Source organism: Triticum dicoccoides, chromosome 4A (assembly GCF_002162155.2).
Source record: "Triticum dicoccoides isolate Atlit2015 ecotype Zavitan chromosome 4A, WEW_v2.0, whole genome shotgun sequence".
Lineage (NCBI taxonomy): Eukaryota > Viridiplantae > Streptophyta > Magnoliopsida > Poales > Poaceae > Triticum > Triticum dicoccoides.
In genome coordinates, this window is record NC_041386.1 from 651,850,217 (window position 1) to 651,859,601 (window position 9,385).

General features: G+C 46.6%; 1 protein-coding gene, 1 long non-coding RNA gene and 1 other non-coding gene across 7 annotated transcripts in view; 1 reads left to right on the forward strand and 2 right to left on the reverse strand.

Moving 5' to 3' along the window:
• The window catches only part of LOC119289582, a 4,229-nt gene extending 1,664 nt beyond the window's left edge, over window positions 1-2,565 (reverse strand). The window contains exons 1-3 of one of the 2 annotated variants that reach the window (XR_005141550.1): window positions 2,406-2,565; window positions 1,181-2,318; window positions 779-1,076 (exon numbers count right to left, since the gene is read on the reverse strand). This is a non-coding gene — a long non-coding RNA (uncharacterized LOC119289582). Of the gene's footprint in view, window positions 1-778; window positions 2,319-2,405 lie in introns of both variants that reach the window. The other variant, XR_005141549.1, reaches the window with a different exon arrangement.
• A 194-nt stretch (window positions 2,566-2,759) lies between these two features.
• Window positions 2,760-2,978, forward strand: LOC119290407. The gene has a single exon (XR_005141916.1). It is a non-coding gene; the product is annotated as a small nucleolar RNA U3 (small nucleolar RNA).
• A 320-nt stretch (window positions 2,979-3,298) lies between these two features.
• Window positions 3,299-9,134, reverse strand: LOC119287715 (alpha-1,2-galactosyltransferase gmh3-like). Of its 4 annotated transcripts, none has more exons than XM_037567313.1 (7): window positions 8,538-9,134; window positions 8,369-8,401; window positions 8,156-8,246; window positions 7,442-7,702; window positions 6,204-6,445; window positions 5,789-6,111; window positions 3,304-4,585 (listed from the first exon to the last, which is right to left on the reverse strand). In XM_037567313.1, the coding sequence occupies exons 1-5, from the start codon at window positions 8,976-8,978 to the stop codon at window positions 6,348-6,350; spliced, it is 924 nt and encodes a 307-aa protein (XP_037423210.1). In that variant the 5' UTR covers window positions 8,979-9,134; the 3' UTR covers window positions 3,304-4,585; window positions 5,789-6,111; window positions 6,204-6,347. The 4 variants fall into 4 exon arrangements, with proteins under 4 accessions (XP_037423208.1, XP_037423210.1, XP_037423209.1 ...); XM_037567312.1 differs by having other exon boundaries at window positions 5,789-6,124; window positions 8,538-9,133; XM_037567311.1 differs by having other exon boundaries at window positions 3,299-3,603; window positions 5,789-6,445.
• Window positions 9,135-9,385: the final 251 nt, after the last annotated feature.

The window sequence follows — 9,385 nt, forward strand, 5'->3', positions numbered from 1 at the left end:
GGTGTGACGGAGGGGGCACGGAGGCCGTTATCGTTGCTGACGTGGACAAGTTTGCTACCGCCGCAGGTCTCGGCGGTAGGCTGTATGATCCTACCGCCGTGCCTCGTGGCAGTAGGGAAAAGGGTCAGATCTCGAAATGTTTTCAAACTGGGGTCAGATCTCGATTTTGTTTGATAAAAGGGTCAAAACACGAAATTTTGCCACAGACGGACATTGCTGAAAGACAAAGACCAACAGACGTACGTACTTACCGTGCGAGGCTCTCGGAGCAGAGGTCTGCTTCACGAGGAAGTACCCTGTCCCTGTGTGTGTGATATGTTGGGCAAGAAAGGAGGTACCGGAGAGCATATGAATAAGCTTTGTGAAGCAATACCTAGAGGAACACATGCCGTCAGAACTAGGTGTGCTGCTAATAGAAGCAAACCAATCATAGATGTAGGGCACTATGTGATTGCAGTTGACAAGCATAGCATTGCCTGCCACGCCCAGGCTGCAATTAATTTACATCTCTACTACTTCCATTTCAAAACCCGGCAGAAAAAGGTTGACTTAACTGACAACTTGAGCCTCAACCGCCCAGGTTCCCATTCTAGTTAGCAAAAAAACCTACAGTCCCTGGAACAATAAGTTCCTACCATAGATGATAAACAAGAACACATTGCCGCACAAACAAATCACAGAAAAACTGTCGGACGAGGCCGACCACCAGATCAAACTACATGGGGAATCCACAATAATCATCAGAGAGTATCAAAAGGACACTGGAACGCGACCATACCTGCAGAGACATACGAAGTGGACACCAACAGGTGCCTCTCAACAATGCCTGCGCCATGATCCTGAAATGGGGAACATACCGGCCGCGACCCTTGGCTGTGTTTCCATGTGCTCGAGAACACGAGCATTCTGCAAGATACAGTACGCTCCCACCGTCGTCAAAGTTCAGATATACCATCTGCATTTCATGAAGAACTCCGTTATTGGCATTTGGCTGCCTAGAGAAGACAGTTAAGTGGACAAGTCAGATGCCTCAGATGCATAAACATGCCATGTCGTCTTGTTGTCAGCTACTGCAACTGAAACATAACAAGGAAAAATAACATGACATCAAAATCCAATTTCAAGAACTATAATGTACGCAAACAAGAATGAATGAATAAATTAATAAACACCAGTTAACCTGTTCATATCCATGTATATAAGCTTGCACATGTAGTATCTTCACTGGAAAAATACTTGGAACTAAAGCGAATACATGGGCCAGTCCTTTGCTGCCTTTAAACAATATTATTGTAGCCTTATCTAATTTCGAGCAACCATGAAGTACTATAGGGATCCATTGTCCTTCGTACACAAAATGGGCAAGAGCAGCATGAAACTCAACTCAACCATCTTGACATTCATTCCATGAATTAGTAAATGTTGAAGTTTGTCAAGTTGGTGTGATATACTTAAATTAGTCCTGCTGGGTACTGTAAACCCACATGTATATATACCTGGGTATGGCTTTATAGAAACAGCAGCGAGAAACAAAGAATGCACACAAGAGCTGCCTTGTACACCCAAGGCCTCAAGAGGAAAGTGGTGAACTTCTTCGGATGGCGAATAAGTTTTCTCCAGGTCAAAAGCTATGATCCTCGCTTTCCATGAAGCGGCAAAGTAAAATCCACCTGTCAAGATGATCGAAAGTCCTCTTTGTGCAAGCCACACCCGATGCAGAAGTTATCGACCCCTATCCCACTATGCCACTTAGTAATCCAATTTACAGCCTCAGTGAACTTAGCTCGTTTTATTTTCAGAAAACCAAAGATGTGTCGTTCATCAGTGTCTAAATCCAGATCACTGGGGCCATAAAAACACAGATTACAACGGAATGTCCAGAGCATTTTCCAACTTCTCTCCAAACAATGCTTGTCCTCCTCACAGCCTCTTTAAGAGGAAGCAGTGACATCACAGCAGGCTGAAACTCCCACGACAAGGGTCAAGGAAGGGCCTGAATTTTTAGTCGGGTTGAATTTTTATCCAAGCTCCCTGCCCGTCCCAGGCAACAAAACCCATAAAACACCCTTTTTTTTTTTTTGCCCCAGAGGTTCAGATCCGTGGAGAACACCACAGGAATCACATCAAGGACTAATTTTGACGCACTGCTTGGATCCTCGGGGTAACAGTGAAATGCTCAAGTAAAGAGTACTTTTTTTTGCCCTGCTGTGATTCAGGGCAGCTACCCCAGGCGAGGAAGGTTCTCCATCCGTGAGGACGGCTCGTCGCCGACCCTGTGCTGGTGCTCTGCTCCGCCGCCTCATCGTCGAAGTAGTGCGCTGCAGGGAGGAAGGAGCGGCGGGTTAAGGGGGGAAAGGGATCCGCAACCGATCGATCTACTCAGGAATGTCTACACTGCTGCTTACTGGCTTCGCCAGAGTATGAGGGGGAGGGGGAGGAAGAGGAGCGGCTACTTCGCCGTCGTCTTCTCCGGTCTCGGCCATCGCTGCTGGAAGATCGTCGGAGCTCCGGCCAAGGCGCCTGGAGGCTGGAGCGATAGGAAAACAGAGGAGAAGAAATGAGACGAGAGAGAGACGGCTGCTCTTAGATGGGCTGGGCTCATTCTCCAGCCCAGCTTCATGGGCCGAGACCCACGGGTTCTTCTGGTGTGTCTCTGGCCGAGGCGGTCGCTGCAGCGTTGCTTGCCATACATTAGTCCCACCTCGGAAGTTCACGGCGCGCGGAACCGGTTTATAAGGCGAGGCGCTGCATCTTGTAGCACGACCTTACTTGAACAGGATCTGTTCTATAGGCTCGTACCGCTGCATCCTTTACCAATAAGGAGGCAAGCACTTCAGTCTGGTTGATGAATTCTGACCACTGGGCCAGAGCGTGATTAACGGCTCAGATTCACCTGATGGGTGCATCTACGGCTGTAGAGGATCGTTCCTGCCTGGCTCACACCTGTGCAGGGTGGCCCAGTGGTTGTCTGACAGACACAAAAATTCATTTTTTATTTTTTACTTTGCTGCAGAATTTTTCACCATTGTACTTCTTCCAGACTTGGGCCGTCTGACAGACACAGTGAAAATGCAACCCTTTTCTTCTTGCTTACAGAGTCATCTTCAAGAAAATAATCTGCAGTTTCATTTTCAAACTTCTTTAACCACATAATCTAACTATTTTTTTCCTCACAGAATCTGAAGCGCCTACAAATAATCTGCAGTTATATTTTAAACTTCTTTAGCCACACAATCTGATTCATTTTTTAGCTTCTTCAACCACAGAATCTATTTCTATTTGTAATCATACAGACAACTGAAATAATATATGATTCAGTTCATGATATAGCAACAGGAGTCAGTAGAGCCAGACAATATGGTTCACCACTGCTCCTTCTAACATATCAGAGATTTCAAATGTGTGTTGAGTGTGAGCGTGATAGTTGCCCCACAACAATAAACCACGTCGAGTTTAACCATCACATTCACAGCATTATCTCTTTGCACGACAGGCTCTCAAGAACCCACCCAACTGGCTTACAGCAACCACCGTCATCAGTATTACTCGTACATGATACCGCGATCAGTGCTTGATCGACGCCAAAGTTTGCTTCAGCGGCACCTGACGGGGACAAACAATAACCTCTTGTAAGTTACAAAAAAGAACCTTTTCGAAAAAAGTTACAAAAAAGAAAAAGAGCCTGCCCAGGCTGCAGTGAGGGCTCCCATGATGTGTTTTACATATGTACTACTCCCAAACCCAGCAGCAAGAGGTTGAATTGACCGACAAGTTGAGCCTGAACCGTTCAAGTTCCAGTTTCAGTTGGCAAATAATCCTACAGTTCGTGGAACAAAAGTTCCTACTATAGGTAGATCAAGCTCATAAACGAGAACACATTGCCGTGATCAGACGAGACACAAACAAATCATAGAAAAACAATAGGCTCGAGCTAGAGCAAATCATGGGTATCATCTCGGAGGCTGTTTTCGTCTTCCAAGCATATCCTCACTACTTCATGTGCAGAACAAAATCCGCATTCTTGAAAACAAGAGCCGGGGCCGAGCTCCGCTTCGCCATCACCAACTGCTATGCCTCAGGCCCACACGACGCCGTGGAGAGGTACCGTCCGTTCCACGCTCAAGAGGTGAACGGCGAGGCGCGCTTTGCCGGCTATGAGGTCGCCACCACCGACGCCCGGCTGGCCGAACGCGGGCGGGCTAACTGCACTCCTTGCAGGCCTAGCCAATAGGGTGACACCCAGTTCTCAAGAACATGTTGGTCACTGACGAGTGCCTAAAGGTAACCGCCTCCTACCACCTTGTAGGTCCTGCGCCTCGTGTCCCGCGAGGGCTTGGGCGCCACCGAACCAGCCGATGACGACGACCGCCGCCGTTTTGCTGGTTGAACGACCTCATCATGGCACGAGCAGATCTCCCTGGCACTTGTCGAGGAAGAGGCGGTCCACATGGTGAGCTCGTTCAACCGGCAAAAACGCCGGCTCCTCGTCGGGAAGCTCATCGTCATGTTCTTCTTCATCCTCGCCCACGATGTACGGGAGGATATGTCTCCGACCATGGCATGGCAGTAGAGACCGGCCTGGGACCTGGAACATGCCAATAATTAGATTATTACTAGTAGCATTTTCTCTATCTTGGCGTTCGGAACTAGAACATCTGTAACAAACGAACGATCATTCCAAGACCAGACAAACACACTTGGGACTTACTTGTGTGAGGTTCTCGGAGCCGAGCTCTACTTCACGAGCTCTGTGTGTGTGTGCGTGTGTGTGTGTGTTGGGGAGGGAAAGAAGTTGCAAGGGACGCGATATAAAGAGGAGGCGAGTGGGAGGGGAATGCGATTCCGAGGGCATGGGCGGTGTACGCGCCTGTGATCTCCAGCCACTCCTTTCTCCGGTTCCATTCGACATACGGGGACAATCAGTAAGCACAGGGAATACTTTCTCACTCTCTCATCTCCTCCACTCCTTTCAGCAGCCATATGCGTGCGCTCAGGGATCAAAAGCTGAAAGCTAGTCACCACTAAATTTGGTTCTGGTTTCAGACCTTGGGGAAAAAGCAAGAGAGATAAACTGAAAAGAGGAGGAAGACAGAGTCGCATTGGGTGGTGGGTGGGTGGGGATGGATGTAGCTTCAACACCATGTGAAAAGAGAGTCTAGTTCAGAGACCCCCACGCAGGTAGAAGCACTGGCATTTTGCGTTTCAGTCGCGCAATTTAACGGATCTAGATGGACCGAAGCAAATTTAAAGGGAGATTAGACAACAGAAACTTGTGAAAATAGTACACTAATATGACAATTTTCATGGTATGACGGCAGCACTGTATGGATGCAAGTAGACCCAGAGGAAGTTAGATGGTGGCAAAAACACCCATATAGAGGTCAGATCGATGTGGAGTTTAATTAGTGACATTTAACTCACAGGCTTTGCATTGCCTGCCCAGGCTGCAGTGTGGGTTCTCAGGATGTGATCTACATCTCTTCTACTGACAAGCCTAACATCAAAAGGTTGAATGAACTGACAAGTTGAGCCTGAACCGTTCAAGTTCCCATTTCAATTTGGCAAAAAATCCTACAGTTCTTGGAAAAGCAAGTTCCTACCATAGATAAATCAAGCTAATAAAAGAGAACACATTGGTGCAATCAGAGAATACACAAACAAATCCTAGAGAAACCATCGGAGAAGGATGCTGACTACTGGATCAACTATATGGGAAATCTACAACAGCCACAAGGAAGTATCAAAAGGACGCTGCCTATCAAGAGTGATTACTGGAACGTGACCATACCTGCAGATTCGTAGACACACACGAAGTGGACGACAACAGGTGCCTCTCAAGAATGTCAGTGGCATGCCAAGGTCCAATGCTGCCACTTTTTACACTAACCCCATGGAGGCAGGCACCAGGGGCTTGGGCCAGGGGCGGTGCCGCTAGCCATGGGGTAAGTCGTGCAGCAGCAGCAGCAGCTCCACATTCCCCGGTGATGGCAGAGAAGCCTTGATGGGTTGATGTAGTGTTGTAATGTCGATCTGTTGGATGTGAGAGATCGGTGGATATTGGCGAGGTATTAAAGGAGGCAGATGGATGTGTTGTGCTTCTGAATCAAACACCTGTGCATAAGAGCTGTCCAGAAATGAATGTCGAGTATTTTTTATGACATGGCTGGATGAGAGGTTTGCAGAAGTAGTTAGTGGGAGACAACCTTTTAATAATAGATGATTAGAAACGGAACATGCTGTCCAACTAAAATGGCAGTCTACAACAGAATATGATGCAAAAACAATCAGGCTCTTCACATAAAATTCTGGATCCTCCATCGATCACTTTAAAATTGGGGTAATTATCCTCATCGGTGAGTTATCTCTCTAAGAATTCTTGATGTCCAGCCTCGCTTGTCATTTAGGCCAGCAAAATGGACCATGAAATCTCCATCTGAATAAGCCCCTGCACAGTCAACACGCACTGAGCAACTATGTGCAGATGATAATGGCAATGTACGAAGTAACAACGTGAATTTGGTGAGAATTTGACAAACAATCATGATTCCAGCACCAAACAAACATGCAGCATGGATAGTTTTCTAAAAAGAATCCAGGAGAAGTATTTAATTCATCAAACAGAGCTTTCAATTTTTAATTTCAAATTTATTTGTGTTATGATAAATAAAAAGGAGAAAACTGTTGTCAGTGGCGACTTTTGTCTTTTCTGTCTATATCTATAACTTAGAATATGTCAAGGGCTTCTCCTTTTAGTTTCTCCTAACACGAGTCAAGTTTGAAGTTGACACTTCGAACAGATGTTTGATTAACTAATGTCCACCTTCTAAATTCATCCAGGCCTAATTTTTCATATTTTCACGAAATGGATACTTGCACCTGATATGTGCCATACATAACAGGCAAAATTTCTCGGAAGAAAGGGAGTGTTTACTTCTGTGAATGGCTTATTTCAGCTAAGAACTAAAATTTGATTATAAATTAGTGAAGCAGTGGCCAACAGGAATAAGATGACTAAGAACAACCCAGTGTCTGGTTGATTATAAACAACTGACATGTTACATATGATATTTTTCTTGAGAGGACTGTACATGTATTGGCAGAGAACAGTACATGTCATCTTTCTTGTTCATGAGTAACGGACTCCTGATTTAATTCAGATTCTGTTTCTTTAGAGTGGGAATAATCATGTATTCAGAAACATTACACTTCAACCACATATATCATGTGCTCAATTCTAAATACCAGTGCACCGTTTAGCTTAGTATGGACTGATATTCAATCACAAAAGGCACATGTAGCACTTCAATCGAGTCTTAGGAGATAAATCTGAAGAACTCTTAGGAGATCCAGTCTTCATTAACAATCCAGTACTTCTTTCACTTTCGAATGCAAATAACTGCAGCATCTATGGAATGAATAGGGAATGAGCATATCAGGAAACCTTTCCATGTAGTGGATGGGTGGAAGATCAGGCGGTGAACTGATTTCCACGTAGCAACCCAAGGATATGAGTTGAAGAGGCACTGCATTTTTGCTATACGGACGTGTTCTTTTGTTTCTTCAGGTGACAAGTGATCCACGATATGCTTCAGTGCTGCATTATCCCCACTTTTTGTGGAACCAAATTGTACAAATGATGTATGGTTCCACCATGTATCTAAAAATCTCTCACTCCATTTCGACCTCCTTATGAAGAACAGTCCTACACGAGGAGCATGGTTAATATTTGACGCATGAGATATCCATATCTTATTTTGTGCTGAACCTCCTGTCTATAAGATGGTAATGTAAGATTGTGAACTATAGCAACGAAATAATAAGAAAAGTGGAATGAATTATCATGGATGTATCTTTCCAAGTATGTTTCCCTAGGATATTAGTAAGATGTGAATCTCGGTGTCTATTAACTTGATCAGTTTGCTCTAGGTCACAAGTATGGATCAGCCTCAGTGTACAAATGAGTTATACTAAACTATCCTATGCATACTCTGAAGATACAGCAGTAGGTGAGCAGACATTTGTGTTAATGAGCGTGAATCACAAAAATTGCCATTGCTTTGCTTGGCAAATGATTTGGACAAACATAAAGTAAAAATGAACAATGTGAGCCTCCCTTTTCATCTAAAAAAATTAACAATGTGCCAGTTTCACCTACCGGCATTAACCCCATTGATGTCCTCTGTCAGAATGAGATCAGGCGATGCATCAAAATCACTATGCCCAATCACCGAGAACAAAATCTCCTCCTTCAGTAAAAGCAATCAGGATAAAAAAACTTATATTAACTACATAAGCAACTGAGAGGGCCTCGAAATATTCTTGCAAACTTATTGGTTAGAACAAGATTCCATCAAAGCATCAGACTTACCAACGAGATGTCAGGGTTAGTAACCAGCGTATCCTGAAATCAAGGTCCGATTAAGATCAATGAACCACCGCGAGATTGGTTCCAAAAGGAGCAAGAACCATCATATAGTTTCTTAGTGCAGGAGAACATAAGCCGACAGGGGAATGATAATGCAGCCGCGGCGACCCACCGCGTCGTTCCAGAAGAGCCAGTGGTGGCGGCGCAGGCGGGCGCGGAGGGCAAGGACCTTGCTCCAGGCGGGCGGGCGGCCGGGGTCGACCGCGCCGGGGGGCAGCGCGGCGAAGCCGTACCCGTGCGCGGCCGCGTACGCGCGCTTGTTCCGCGCGGTGGCCGCCAGCACGCCGCGGAAAGACCGCCCCCGCACGCCTCGGCCCGACAGGCCCTCGTCGGAGAGCGTGACGATAGAGAAGCTGAGCCGCTGCCCGGCGAGGGGGCGGCGCCCTGCGGCGGGGGGTAGGCACCGGCGGCGCAGGGAGTTGGCGCGGCGGAGGAGGAGCGCGGAGAGGGGCGGGAGGAGGAAGAGGAGCAGCAGCGGGAGGAGGAGAAGGTGGCGGTGGCGGAGGCGGAGGCGAGCGGGGTGGTGGGCGGCGCGGCGCGCCCGGGCGCCCATCTGAGCTCGCCGCCGGTGGCTGAGACGGGTGGTAGAGCAAATCAAAGCAACGAATCTTTGCTCATGAAGTGGAGACTCGTGTCTTTTTTTTTTTTAGGAAAATGCCATCATGGCGGTTTATATTTCATCTGAGAATAAAGATACATCGTTTGTTAAAACATCCACTAAGAAACCCGGGGGCTCCGATTTCCAAACAATTGTTCGAGACACCTCCGAGTTCTTAGCTAGCAGATCCGCCGCCATATTGGCTTCCCGAGGGCAATGGCTAAAAACTATAGAGATAAAATTGCTAGATAGGAAAGTGCATTCTTCATATATTGCCGCTGCTGGTCCTAAAGAATTCCTGCCACTCAGCATGATTTTGATTACCTCCAGACAGTCCGCTTCGACATAGATTTTGTTGCAAC

Excerpts from the sequence above, each read along its gene's own strand:
- LOC119287715 (XM_037567311.1), bottom strand. The coding sequence starts at position 8,978 with ATGGGCGCCCGGGCGCGCCGCGCCGCCCACCACCCCGCTCGCCTCCGC. Across the intron at positions 7,703-8,155 it reads CATCAATGGGGTTAATGCCG|GACTGTTCTTCATAAGGAGG; the intron begins GTAGGTGAAACT and ends CTCCTCGTGTAG. Across the intron at positions 6,446-7,441 it reads CCCATCCACTACATGGAAAG|GGGCTTATTCAGATGGAGAT; the intron begins GTTTCCTGATAT and ends TTGACTGTGCAG.